The 14,833-nt window shown below is 39.8% G+C and overlaps 1 protein-coding gene across 1 annotated transcript in view; it reads left to right on the forward strand.

Annotated features, from left to right (window-relative positions):
* The first annotated feature begins 272 nt into the window (after window positions 1–272).
* The window catches only part of LOC309547201 (merlin-like), a 116,123-nt gene continuing 101,562 nt past the window's right edge, over window positions 273–14,833 (forward strand). The window contains exons 1-3 of the mRNA XM_082246997.1: window positions 273–608; window positions 641–707; window positions 12,947–13,067. Coding sequence (XP_082103123.1) covers window positions 12,975–13,067 — 93 coding nt within the window. The 5' untranslated portion in view covers window positions 273–608; window positions 641–707; window positions 12,947–12,974. The remainder of the gene's footprint in view (window positions 609–640; window positions 708–12,946; window positions 13,068–14,833) is intronic.

The raw sequence follows: 14,833 nt of genomic DNA on the forward strand, positions 1-14,833 counted from the left end.
AACAGATACGTAAATAATAAATGATGCCTACAAAATAAACGATGTTGTCGCTGACAGCCTGAAACATTTCAATGGAGGTTATTTGTGTTTCTTCACTGACTCGCAGCTCTGCCTGTTGCTGTTTAACTCACACCTGATGAGGGAAGCATTCTCCGACATTTCACTATGACTCAACTATCATTCCTTTAAGGTTATAGACATTCCTCTCATTGGTTGACACACCTGCCATTACTGACTTAACATGTGTATCCTGGATTACAGCTCTGCCTACCTTCCTCTTTCTTTCACTCCCATATACCTGTAGGAGAGATTACTGGCAGTACAGAATACAGATAGAATTACATGCTTATGTGTTTTAACGACTTCTTTTTCTTCATGACATTTCTCTCTGGAATCTATACCAAGCTGTGATGACAAGAAAACTGCAGAAATGACTCATTGGCAGCAGGATTACTTTGTCAAATTGTTTGAAGCCTCGAGGAGAAGACGGATCATTTCATTTTTATTTTGCTGCTCGTATACTCCGGACAGATTACAGCAGAAAGCTGGAGCTTGAACTTTCCATATAAGACATACTGGATGCTGGATCGTTCTTTAGAAATCGTGAAAACACTACTGTCTTATTACTGTCTTAATCGTGAACACTACTGTCTTATCTAAATATGTCCTATTTGTTAACGTCAAGACATTGACAGTTTTGAAAACTGGTAAGGTAACATATTTATTAGAAGGAAATATATATAGATGTATATAAATTATACTGACGTGTATACTGATTGATGCCATATTGTATTTACTGAAGAGGAAGTGCTGTAGAAATATCAGATGGATTCTGATTCTTTCCCGAAGGCCGAGAAAACTAGGAAACAGGAAAGCATCAATTTTGTTTCATGAATTATACATTTTTCTATAGTCACAGGGACCTGGTAAAAGGGGTGAAGGATGATATAAGATATTGGGTAAATAAAGAGATAGGGATTGAAAATGTATAACTTTTGCACATAAGCAACATGCATCAAAATGATAATTTCCTATTTTATATAATTTCCCAAAGTGTATTTAAACCAAAACTAAAAATGTAATATAGGGTATATCAGATTACTAGTTCTTGGTGTGCCGTTTTTTATTTGGTTTTGTTTTTAAGCTTCTTTTGCTTTATTTTTACCTGGTCATCCTGCAAATAACACACTTCCTGTCTCTGGGTGGCTACATCATTCCTCCGCTGTATCTTTGGAAGGAGCCATAGTTTTCACCCTAGGCTTTCCTGATATGGAGTACAAACATGTCTGTATCTCTTCATCTCCATTACATGGGGGCAGAGACATAGCCATAGCAAAGCCATACAGAAGATAGCTAGGAGGGATGTTTTTCTTCTCTGCAAAGCACAGGAAGTGACAAGGACATTGTGCTCTTGGCAATGTAGCACTACCCCCCAAGGGCTGCTGATAACTGGTTCCCCTACTCCTGCACAGTCGGACAACAAGCATTCTTCACATCCATCCAGACACAAGGAACAGTCTCTGAATTCGGTTTTGTTGTTTTATTAGGGGTGATAACTTGGATGGGGAATCACAATTATGGGATTTCCAGCATGACTAAAACAATAAACAGGGACAACTTCCTTCCTATGTACAAGATCCTGAACTGTCCTCCTTCCTGGACACTGACAGTCTTTGGTCAAAGCCCTTTGAGGACTAGGAATGCTTAGTTCCTTTTAGAAAATAGTACATTGTGTTATAAGCTGCATTCAAGAGTATCACAAACTCCACTATAGAAACTGCATCCCAGCTCTACTGCGTGCAGGAACTACCAGCCCACCTGGCTGCTTGTCCACCAGTCCACCTGGCTACTCTGAAGATCTCCCAGGGCAAGGGATAGGAAGGGTTAAGCACAATGCTGTCCTCCTAATAGCTTGCTACTTGTAAATCCCTGGGTGTGCTGATGTGCTCACACTGTCCTATTTGCGCCCTGCTGCTTCTTAGGCAATATTCCCTCTCAAACTGAGATGCTGATAGGATTTTCCCAAGCCAGCCTGAGCCCAGCCTGGAGGCAGAGCCAACCCCCCCCATCTTCTAGACATAGGGTCCTCAGCACTACATCTTGCACCCGACTCACAGGCTAGCATGGCTCTCCCAGAACTAAGGGCTGACTCAGCTGCCCTGCAAGGACATTCTGTCTGGGGATTAGCCAAGTTCCCTCAAGTATGCAGATTAGTCCTCCTGGCCTCCGCCCACTAACTTCTAGAAGTTTCTCCAAACAGGGGGAGGTGCCAGAGACTTGCTTCTGTAGAGCCATCCAGCGTGACCTGCAGTAACCCTAACCCAATTTCTGACTCACAAACTAACCTGGAGTCACACCTTAAATTTGCCTGAACTAACCAAATAGCACACTAGAGGATGCTACAGAAAGATCAGCAAGTATTTTCTCTGTTTGCTAAAAATGTTCCTAGTTTGAAAGAGAATAGAAAACGAATTAAGCCACCACATCTAATGCCCGGAAGCTGTCATATATAAAATGTTTTTTTTATGGGTTTAGTTAACCTTAAAAAGGTAAACTTATACATAAATTTAAATTTCCAGCACAAATTCTTACATAATACTTTATAACACTTGTAGCATTTTTTTTTTTTTTTTTTATTAATATGTATTTAATTATCACAGAATTTATAAATTGATATGCCATGATTCTATAATTTTATGCAAAGTAAACATTTATAGAGAAGCTCAATTATCAGAACAAAATATTATAGGCAATTGTTATCATCACAATATTCACAACTAAATATGAATCTATAAGTGAATATAAAATATTTTTTAGTGAAATTTTTGATTATAAAATATTGTGACAGACTTTTTAAAGGGAACCTGTCACCAGCAATAAGCTTTTGGACTTGCAGAAGTATGAAAATGAATTAAAACAACATATTCTCTCAAAGTTCATGTCTAGATAAATGTAAAACAAAAGTCATGCTATGTGCTGTCATACTAAAAATATCAAAGTGTTGTACTTTTATGCAGCATTCTGCAAAATCCCCCAGACGACTGACTTTCTACTAATGTCCAAATGTACTAATCTACATGGTTACATAGTTACATAGTTTGTGAAGTTGAAAAAAGACATCAGTCCATCCAGTTCAAACTATGATGTGTGTGTGTGATTTGATGTTAAATGTACATTGTAAACCCCTGTATGTTGTGGTCGTTAAGGTGCCCATCTAATAGTTTTTTGAAGCTATTGATGCTCCTTGCTGATACCACTGCTTGGGGAAGAGAATTCCACATCCTTACTGCTCTGACAGTAAAGAACTCCTTACATCTTTTTAGGTTAAACCATTTTTCCTCTAGTTTTAGTGAGTGGCCCCGTGTCTTATTGTATTCCCTTTCTCTGAAAAGTTTGTTCCTTTTGCTAGGGTCCTCACCAGTACAGTATTTGTACATTGATATCATATCCCCCCTCAAGCATCTCTTCTCCAGAGAGAATAAGCCCAGTGCCCGGAGTCTTTCCTCATAGCTGATGTCCTCCATTCCCCAAATAATTTTTGTTGCCCTTCTCTGGACTCTCTCCAGTTCCAGCACATCCTTTCTGAGGACCGGTGCCCAGAACTGGACGGCATACTCCAAGTGTGGCCGGACCAGGGACTTGTAGAGTGGGAGAATAATCTCTTTATTTCTGGAGTGAATCCCCTTTTTTTTTCTACATGCCAGTATTTTGTTGGCTTTGCTTGCAGCGGCTTGGCATTGCATGCCACTGCCAAGCCTGTTGTCCACTAGGACCCCCAGGTCCTTTTCCATCTTAGATTCACCCAGAGGTTTTCCCCCTATTGAGTAGCTTACTTTCATGTTTCTGATGCCCAAGTGCATTACTTTACATTTTTCAACATTAAACCTCATCTGCCATGTAGTTGCCCACACCATTATTTTGTTCAGGTCCGCTTGTAAGGTTTCCACATCCTGCATCGAAGATATTGGCATGCTTAATTTAGTATCATCGGCAAATGCTGAGATTGTGCTAGATATTCCCTCCTCTAGGTCGTTTATGAATAAATTAAACAGGATTGGTCCCAGGACAGGACCTTGGGGGACCCCACTTTCCACACCCGCCCAATCCAAGTACTCCCCATTTATCACCACCCTCTGGACTCTCCCCTGGAGCCAGTTCTCTATCCAGGCACTCACCCTATGGTCCACACCTACGTACCTTAGTTTGTACAGTAAGCATTTGTGGGGAACTGTGTCAAATGCCTTTGCAAAGTCCAGATACACCACATCCACAGGCCTTAATTTATCTAGATGGCAACTCACTACAACGTAGAAGGTTAATAGAATAATCTGGCAAGAATGATTTTTCATGAATCCATGCTGATTACTACTAATAATACAGTTTTCATTACTAAAGTCTTGTATGTAGTCTCTCAACATCCCCTCCAAAATCCTGCAGACTACTGATGTTAGGCTGACCGGCCTATAGTTACCCGGAATATATCTTTTTTCCAATCAGCTGGCACCATACCCATCTGTAGACTATCCTTTAAGATTATGAAAAATGGTCTGGCTATCACCTGGCTGAGCTCTTGAAGAACCCTCGGGTGCAAGCCATCCAGTCCCAGTGATTTATTTACGTTAAGTTTCTCTAGTTTCGTTCTAAGTCTATCTTCTGTTAGCCATGGGGGTACTTCCTGAGGTGTATTATTTAGTTTAGCATTACAAGCTGGGTTAGTGTAGCCCCACCAATTCTTTTGTGAAGACTGAAGAGAAGAAATTATTTACCACTTTCGCCTTCACTCTGTCCTCTGTGGCCAGATTCCCTTCATCATCTTTTATGGGGCCAATGTGTTCTGGCCTCGCTTTCTTACTATTTATATACTTAAAGAATTTCTTGGGGGTTTTTTACTCTCTTCCGCTATATGTCTCTCGTGTTCTATTTTAGCCATCTTGATTTCGCCTTTACATTTCTTATTACACTCTTTGTACTGTTGGAATGCTGCCAATGACCCCTCCGCCTTGTATTTTTTGAAGGCCTTTGCTTTAGTATTAATATGCATTTTTATGTTGGAGTTTAGCCACCTAGGGTTTAGTTTTGCTCTTTTAAATTATTTCCCTTTGGAATGCAATGGCCAATCCCTTTGTTTAGTATGCTCTTGAAACATTCCCATTTTTCCTCCATGTTCTTTGTTCCCAGGGTTCTATCCCATTTGATATTTTCTAGCAAATAGCGCATAGCGCAGTTTTGGGAAATTGGTTCTACAAGTTCTGCATCGCTGTGATATTTCTTAATATGTGACAGGTTTGCTTTTAACCACTTTCGGACCGCCAACTGTGTATTTACGTCGATACTTTGCTGTTAAATACCGGAGTTATGGCAGCACATAGCTGCCATAACCCTGGTATTTTCCTACAGATCCGGTGGTCTTTCACATAAAAGTGGTCCCAGCAGGGAATTCAATGCGGCATTACTTTTATGGGTGGAGAGAGAGGGGGTGGGCTTCCTGATCGTTTTCCCCGCTTACTGGAGCCGTCGGTAGCAGGGAAAACTATCCGGTCCTTCAGGTCCTGGGCAGGAAGTTGAGTGAGGGCATGATGGCCCCAACTCGGCTCTATGGCCGTGGAGGACCGGAGCGACTTCAGATGTCACTTCTGCCCAACGACCTTAAAGGGACTTTTTTTTATTTATTTTTTTATTTATTGCTTTGAAAGGTAGATGTGAGATCTGAGGTCTTTTTGACCCCAGATCTCACATTAAAGAGGACCTGTCCTGCTGATTTCTTTTACAAGGGATGTTTACATTCCTTGTAATAGTAATAAAAGTGATCAAAAAATTATTTTTTTTTTTTAAAGGGACAGTGTAAAAACAAAAATAAAATAGATAAGAAAGAAAAAAAATTAAAGTGCCCCGTCCCTCCAAGCTCACACGCAGAAGCGAACACATACGGAAGTCGTGCCCACATATGTAAAATGTGTTAAAACCACACATGTGAGGTATTGCCGCGGCCGCGAGCGAGAGCAATAATTCTAGCGTAAGACCTTCTCTGTAACTCTAAACTGGTAGCCAGTAGAAATTTTTAAAACGTCGCCTATGAAGATTTTTAAGTACAATTGTTTGTCACCATTCCATGAGCGCGCGCAATTTTGAGGCATGACATTTTAGGTATCAGTTTACTCAGCGTAACATTATCTTTCACATTAGTGAAAGAAATTGGGCTAACTTTACTTTTTTCTTATTTTTTAATTAAAAAAGTTATTTTTTTCCCAAAAAATTGTGTTTGTAAGACCGCTACGCAAATACAGTGTGACAAAGTATTGCAAAGATCTCAATTTTATTCACTAGGGTCTCTGCTAAAAAAGTATATAATGTTTGGGAGTGGTTTATAAGTAATTTTCTAGCAAAAAATACTGAATTTAACTCAAACTTAAACAACAAGATTTAGAAATAGGCTTGGTCCACAGAAATGGTTAAAATACATTTGTTTAAAGGAAAAAAAGCCATTTTTATTTTCAAAGTAGCAAAGCACAATACACATAAAGTCCACATCTGTGCATTGTGGTATATAAAAGTCATGCACTGCAGTGCTCCATCTAGCACAGCCTAGTCTACGCGTTTCAGGGTGCCATTCAAAATAAATAGCATTTCAGTTCACCAGACTTCGCCTGGTGTTACTGTGCATTGCTTTAAGATGTTGTACAGCTTGTTATCGCAACTCAAAGGTCTGAATGGCCCCTTATTGTAGATAAAAATTATAAAATTACATTGTTCTTCCTACCAACCAGAGCCATGCATAATTTTTCACTTTGGGAGGAGGGATGAACCTTGGGTTCCCAGAGGAGAATAATTAGGCTGAGCTGTCTATTCATGGTCTGGGGGAGGAGAAGAAAGGTATACCTGGGCTGTGTGGTTCATGCTCTTTAAAGTGCCCCCCCAGCCAGGGTTACACTAGCCTGCACCATGGCACCATGGCCATGGTGGGAAAACTGAACCCCCATATCCTCCTTCACCCCTTACCTACACTTTATGCGTCTGCTATCAACTAAATCAAAAATACAGTTTACAATCAAAAGTTTGTAAACAAGATTACCCAGAATCCTTAGTACTTTCAATTGTGTTTGGCTTACATTCTTTCCTAGAAGTGTGCATCAGGTCAAATTACAGGCCTCATCTGTAGTGTACAGAGTTGAGATGGATCCTATGAGTATGATAATACCTTCCAACTTTCTGAAATGGGTCAGAGGGTCACCTTTTAGCACAAAACATGTAGGTAAAGAACATACCTCTTCAACACTTCCAATGGTCAAAGAAGAATGAAAAAAGCAAAAAGTATCTGGTAAAAGTCACAAGCCACAACCACTTATTTTCTTCTATACTGGCCTTTCTAAGCAAAAAATGCAATACTTTAGAGGTGGGATGAAACGTTTAGTGTGGTTTAACAGTTTTGGTAGTTAAATAGTAAATTTTTAAAGATGTCTTTATATAATATCAAAAACAAAGAGAACAGTGGATGAAAGAGGGACAGAGGGACGTGGTTCCAAAAGATAGACAGTTCAAATGAGATACTGTGGGGCACTGAGTATGAGACCCCCCACTTCGAAAAGACTTAGAAGGATATCAGCAAGTGCACTAGTATGGGCTCATATCTAAAAAACTAGGGAACAAATTCAGCTAATGCTCTTAAATAAAGTTTGCTAAAATACTATATTTATATATATAGTAGGGATCGAACGTTTGTATTAATGTGCATACAGGAGCCAAGGAAAGATGGAAAATTCTCCAAAAGGCATCAAATTACAGATTAGACATTCCTATAATATGTCAACAAAAGTTTGATTTTATTTCCATCACTTACACTTTCAAAATAACAGAAAACAAAAAAATGGCGTCTGCAAAAGTTTGGGCACCCATGAGAGTTATTATCTTGTACTGCCCCCTTTGGCAAGTATCACAGCTTGTAAATGCTTTTTGTAGCCAGCCAAGAGTCTTTCAATTCTTGTTTGAGGTATCTTTGCCCATTCTTCCTTCAAAAAGTCTTCCAGTCCTTTGAGATTTCTGGGCTGTCTGTCACGCACTGCTCTTTTAAGGTCTATCCATAGATTTTCAATTATGTCGAGGTCAGGAGATTGTGAAGGCCATGGCAAAACCTTCAGTTTACGCCTCTTGATGTAATCCCCCGTGGATTTCGAGGTGTGTTTAGGATCATTATCCATTTGTAGAAGCCATCCTCTCTTTAACTTCAGCTTTTTCACAGATGGCATCAAGTTACCATCCAAAATTTGCTGAAATTTTATTGAATCCATTTTTCCTTCTACTCGTGAGATGTTCCCTGTGCCACTGGCTGCAATACAACCCCAAATCATGATTGATCCACCCCCATGCTTAACAGTTGGACAGAGGTTCTTTTCATTCAATTCTGTGCCCCTTCTTCTCCAAACGTACCTTCTCCAAATGTACCTTCTCCAAACGTACCTCCAAATGTAACCTTTCAAAAAAGTTAAATTTTAACCTGATCGGTCCACAGAACTTGTTTCCAAAGTGCATCAGGCCTGTCTATATGTTCATTTGCAAAGTTCAAACGCTGATTTTTGTGGTGAGGACGTAGAATTTTTCATGGTCTTCCAGATCTTGCTTTAACTTCCACTGTTCCTGATGACTGCCATTTCTTAATTACATTCCGAACAGAGGATATTGATATCTGAAAACGCTTTGCTATCTTCTTATAGCCTTCTCCAGCTTTGTGAGCGTCAACTATTTTCAGTTTCAGTTTTCTAGACAACTGCTTAGAAGATCCCATGGTGCTGATTGTTGGCGCAAGGTCAGATGAGTCTGGCCATTTAAAACCTTTGAGATTGACATCACCTGGTCTTCCCAGACGATGATTGAAAACAATCCATGACACTGGCAGGTCTCAGCCTTGCAAAGGGGGCAGTGCATGCTATAAATTCTGCAGGGTGCCCAAACTTTTGCAGACGCCATTTTTTTGTTTTCTGTCATTTTGAAAGTGTCAATGATGGAAATAAAATCTAACTTTTGTTGACATATTATAAGAATATCTAATCTGTAATGTGATGCCTTTTGGAGATTATTCCATCTTTCCTTGGCTTCTTTATGCACATTAATACCAATTTTTACCTGGGGTGCCCAAACTTACGATCACCACTGTATGTATATGTATATATATATATATATATATATATATATTTACACAACTTATACATTGGTAAAGGACACGCTAAAGTATTTATTTAACAAATGTACTGGCTGTAATGCGAACATTTCTCAGACAAATCACTGCCAAATATATATATAGAGCATGAGTAAGTGGTACTCAAAGTGATTACCAGGACTTACTGGCCATAAACAAAGGGAGGGTGAGTAAAATGAATGCAGGAATCATGCTTCAATGATGATTAAGTGGCATTGATTTCATTCTGTGATTCATTGCTAGGACACTGTTGGAATGTTTTATTATTCCAGCAATTCCAGCATAATCATCTCTAAAAGTTTATGTGCTGGTGCATTAAGTATGCTCCTACTTTGTAAAAATAATTTCATTTAAAAATATAAAAACATCAAAAGAGGATAGATAGATAGATAGATAGATAGATAGATAGATAGATAGATAGATAGATAGATAGATAGATAGATAGATAGATAGATAGATAGATAGATAGATAGATAGATAGATAGATAGATAGATAGATAGATAGATAGATAGAAAGTATATTTCTAACTGTAGACACCTTATAAAATGTTGGACTTGCTAATCCTATATGATTTGCTGAAAAAGCTCAAAAGCTCAGCCTCAGAAGGTAGACATTGTGAATAAGTCCGAGGTGTAGCTCATCCAGCTCTCTCTACAGATTTTCATTTAAAGAGACAATTTGAAAGCAAACAGTCTCTGCTGTGCTCTCTATAAAACGTATAATGCTCTGTGACACCAGTGTCATGTTCATTTGTGAAAACTTTTTTTTTTAGAATTATATCCACTTGCCAACCGCCCCATAGCAGATTTACTGCTACAGGGCAGCCGCACTGCGCGGATTCACGTGTATATAAATACGTGATTCCGCACTTCGGGGGGTTTTGGGCGCAAGTGCGCACCATGGCAGCTCGCTGCCACTGTCATTTTAAACAGTGGGAATTGATCAGCGTGTCCCGTGGACTCGATGTCCGCTGGCTCCCGCTGATCATTTGGTACACTAACAGAATTCCAGTCTGCCTATGTAAACAAGGCAGGTTGTCATTCTGTCATTACAGAAGACATTGATCATGTGTTTCTGTAAAGCAGAAACACAGATTCATGTCTTCCACTAGTAAACCACCTCCCCCACACTGAATCATCAGCTAGGCACACAGTTAACCTTTTAATCACCCCTGATGTTAACTTCTTCCCTCCCACTATCATTAGTACAGTGACAGTGCATATCGTTAGCGCTGATCACCGTAATAATGTCACTGGTCCCCAAAAAAGTGTCAAAAGTGTCAGTTAGGTGTCCGATTTGTCCACCACAATATCCCAGTCTTACTATAGGTCGCTGATCTCCACCATCGTTAGTAAAATAATAAAATAAAATAAAAATATCCCATAGTTTGCGCAAACCAATCAATACACGTTAATTGGGATTTTTTTTAACCAAAAATATGTAGCAGAATACATATTGGCCTAAATTGATGAAAAAGTTTTTTTTTTTTTATTGGATGTGTTTTAGAGCAGAAAATAAGAAATATTGTTTTTTTTTTTCTAAATTGTTGGTCGCTCTTTGTTTATAGCGTAAAAAATAAATAAATAAATAACACAAAAGTGATCAAATACCACCAAAAGAAAACTCGGGTACAGCGTCGCACAATTGTCAGTTAAAGTAATGCAGTGCCGTATCGCAAAAAATTGCCTGGTCAGGAAGGGAGATAAATATTCCAGAGGTGAAGAGGATATAAAATAGCAACATATAAAATATACAAAAATACTGAGCATCTCAAAGGGTATAATATAACCTCTAAGAGGTAATTCAGCCTGTCAAAATTTGCTGTAGTTCTGTAGTACAGCAATAAACAATGAAATAAATGAAATCACAGTAACGAGTTTTCTCCACCGTACCCTTCAAAACCCTATTCTCCATTTCTCTTATATTCTGTGGAACCAAAGGGACAGGGAGGGTGGTGTACATGATTTCCACCACATAGGGATACAAGTGGCAAGTGCGTGCAGTGTTAATTAAATGCCTCACAACTGAGTGTTTTTAAGTCTTCAGCAGGAGAATAGGTTGGCGTAAAAGGAAAAAATGACCGCATATATGGACTTCTGTACTATGGAATGGACCAGTTTCCAAAAACACCAGACAGGACCAAAAAATATGTATCATGTCACCCCTTCCCATATCCCAGCGCCAACAGGTATCCGGCACCGAAGAATATATATGATGTAGCAAGGCAGGGGTTTGGAACCACCACTTTACAATTTTGTTACTGGTTTCTTGGTATTTATTACAAATAGAGCATTTGTAAGAAAGGGTTACTATTTTTGTATGGTCCTATGGCGTCAGTTTGATTTGGAGATCTCTCTCTCATTGATCCAGAAACTTAAGAGTTGTCAGAGAGGATTCCCCCGAGCAGAAGTTTATAAATGAGAGACAAGGCATGTCTAATGGGGCTCCTTGTATGACATTGCCCCACGAAAAACGTCAGGGGACGAGTAAACAAAGATGCAGTCGGTGGAGATTTTGTACTGTGACTTTTTAGCTTTGTATCTAATGTACACTAAATTACCAAAAGTATTGGGACTCCTGCCTTTACACGCACATGAACTTTAATGGAATTCCAGTCTTAGTCTGTAGGGTTCAATATTGAGTTGGCCCACCCTTGGCAGCTATAACAGCTTCAACTCTTCTGGGAAGGCTGTCCACAAGGAGTGTGTCTATGGGAATGTTTGACCATCCTTCCAGTACTGCATTTGTGAGGTTAGGCACTCATGTTGGATGAAAAGGCCTGGCTCGCAGTCTCTGCTCTAATTTATTCCAAAGGTGTTCTATCGGGCTGAGGTCAGGACTATGTGCAGGCCAGTCAAGTTCCTCCCCCCCAAACACACTTATCCATGTCTTTATGGACCTTGCTTTGTGCACTGGTGTGCAGTCATGTTGGAACAGGAAGGGCCATCTCCAAACTGTTCCCACAAAGGAGCATGAAATTGTCCAAAATGTTTTGGTATGCTGACACCTTAAGAGTTCCCTTCCCTGGAACTAAGGGGCCAAGCCTAACCCCTGAAAAACAACTCCACACCATATTCCCCCTCCACCAAATGATTTGGACTAGTGCACAAAGCCAGGTCCTGACCTCAACGCGATTGAACACCTTTGGGATGAATTATAGCAGAAACTGCGGACCAGGCCTTCTCGTCCACCATCAGTGCCTGACCTCACAAATGCCCTTCTGAAAGAATGGTCAAACATTCCCATAGACACACTTCTAAACCTTGTGGACAGCCTTCCCAGAAGAGTTGGAGCTGTTATAGCTGCAAAAGGTGGGCCAACTCAATATTGAACCCTACGGACTAAGACTGGGATGCCATTAAAGTTCATGTGCGTGTAAAGCAGACGCCCTAATACTTTTGGTAATATAGTGTATTCTATCCTTAGAGAATTTAAATTAAAATGTGTTGTATTTTATGTTGCTAGAACAATTATATTTAAAACTGAACTCTGATCCCATAACAAAATACATAAATACGATGCGGACTATCTAAGGTAGCATTTGTGATTCACACATCTGCCACACAGCATAGTCAGAAAGGTGACACCACCTGCTCTATGACTATAAGCAGTGTCACTTCCCACCTGTATGCATGTTCACAACACTGGCACTGGGGAATGCAGTACAGCTCAGCCAATCTGGGTTCTGCCATGCAGAATCTTAAACGAATTTATGTTCTTCACACTGTTGTAATATAAATTATTTTTTTCTTTCCTAGGATACACCCAGTGTCTGCATCATCAGCTATGTCCATCCGGGGACTAAAGAAGAAAAAGCAGCAAAGGACATTTAAGGTTAAGGTTACAACATTGGAAGCTGAAACGGATTTCAGTTGTGAGGTTTGTTTTTAAACATTGTCTAGTAAATTAGGAATATATTGTTGGCCATTTATGAGCAACAGACAGATTATAGAGATATGCAGATTTAAACGTCCAAATAAGGTGACATCGATTACATTTTAGAAAAAACGTATCACTATGGGCCACCTTCTTTTAAAGGCCACACATGTAAAGTGTTTTAAAAAATACAAACCAACTGGAGTTATGGCCCTTCCATCTCTTCTTTACCAAGTCATATGTGTTATTGGTGGGTCTGGACATAGATTCAGTAAACCCCCCCCCCCCCTTAAGCAGGCCATAGATGGTTAAAAGACCTGAACGAAGCCTTCAAAGAAGAGGAGTGGGACGAGGCCTTACAGGCACTTCAGGAGGTCTCCCTTAATATGATTTAGAAATGTATGGAATTATTTATCCTCTTAAGAGTGTATTATACCCCGTCCAAACTGTTTAAAATGGGCGTTTTACAGGACCCTTGCAACATATGCCACAGAGACCATGGTGAGTTAGTTCATTTACTATGGCCATGCCTAAAACTTTACCTGTATTGATCAGAAGTTATTCACCTGCTTAACACTGTATATCAGGTATTCAGCTCGATCCTAAACAATGCATCCTGGGTATCCGGGATAGTCTGCAATTGCAGAGGTTTCCCAAAGAAGTTATGGCAAGAGAAGTGCTTCAGGCACACAGACTGATATTTACTCTTTGGAAATCTGATAACTTGCATACTTGCATGAAATGGTTGGCCTATATGGCTGATACACTGCACCTAGAAAAGTATATCTATCAACATAGGGTATGTCCGTATAAGTTTGAAAAAATATGGGCCCTGTGGTTGGTTGGTTGGGCGAATAGGCTTCTTTTTTAACTAACTCGGCCTTGGCCAAATTAAGGAGAATGCTGGGAGGTAAAGTGGGAGTACATGTTACCATTCATATACGTTTTTTCTGCCCAAGCTGAGACACAATGACAGAATGCCTTAGATGCTAAGGCTTAGGGCTCTTTCACACTAGGAGTCCTTCAAACAGACTCCGTTTATCCCAGCGGGGGATCGATCTGCCGATCCCCCACTGAGCAGGAGGATGACAGCTGTTCTCCGCTGTGTGTGGAGACACAGCTGTCAGGTCCCCATGCATCTCTATGGGGGAATCGGATGGGAATGGACCGTTGGTCCGTTCTCATCCGATCCCATCCGATCTGATCCGCTGGACTGATGGAAAATAGGGTTTCCATCCGTCCAGATTTGAGGGATCCGATGTCAGCAGACATGTCCTGCTGACATCGGATGCCCCATAGGGATGACAGGTGGATCTGAACGATCCTGTGTGAAAAGGGGCCTAAGGTGTTTGCAGTGTTTTTGTTATCGTTTTACATGCAATGGTGTGCCATGTCGTGTCACAGTAGGTTTATATCTCCTGGAGATGTTTTGCATTATCTTACTCTACAATTCCTTTGTGTTAAATTTACAATAAACACTTTTATGATGTAAAAAAAAGCAAAAAAAAAAAGAATGAATGAAAATTCATCTTGATAGATCGTTCGTTTTGTGCATCATTAGTGTGTCCGCTACGAAACCTGACTTTTGTGCTGTAACCGAAAGCGCCTGACCAAACATGTGGTTTGTTTTTTTTTGTTTTTTAGAAAAGAACACATTTCTAATCATTAATGGGGGAATCATACGATATAGTAAAAAAAAATAAAAAATTAACTGTGCACGAGCAAGGAAAAGTATGACCTGGAAAGAAAAGAACATTTACTATCAAGAA

The sequence above is a fragment of the Pelophylax lessonae genome (genome assembly GCF_965119305.1).
Source record: "Pelophylax lessonae genome assembly, chromosome: 2".
Lineage (NCBI taxonomy): Eukaryota > Metazoa > Chordata > Amphibia > Anura > Ranidae > Pelophylax > Pelophylax lessonae.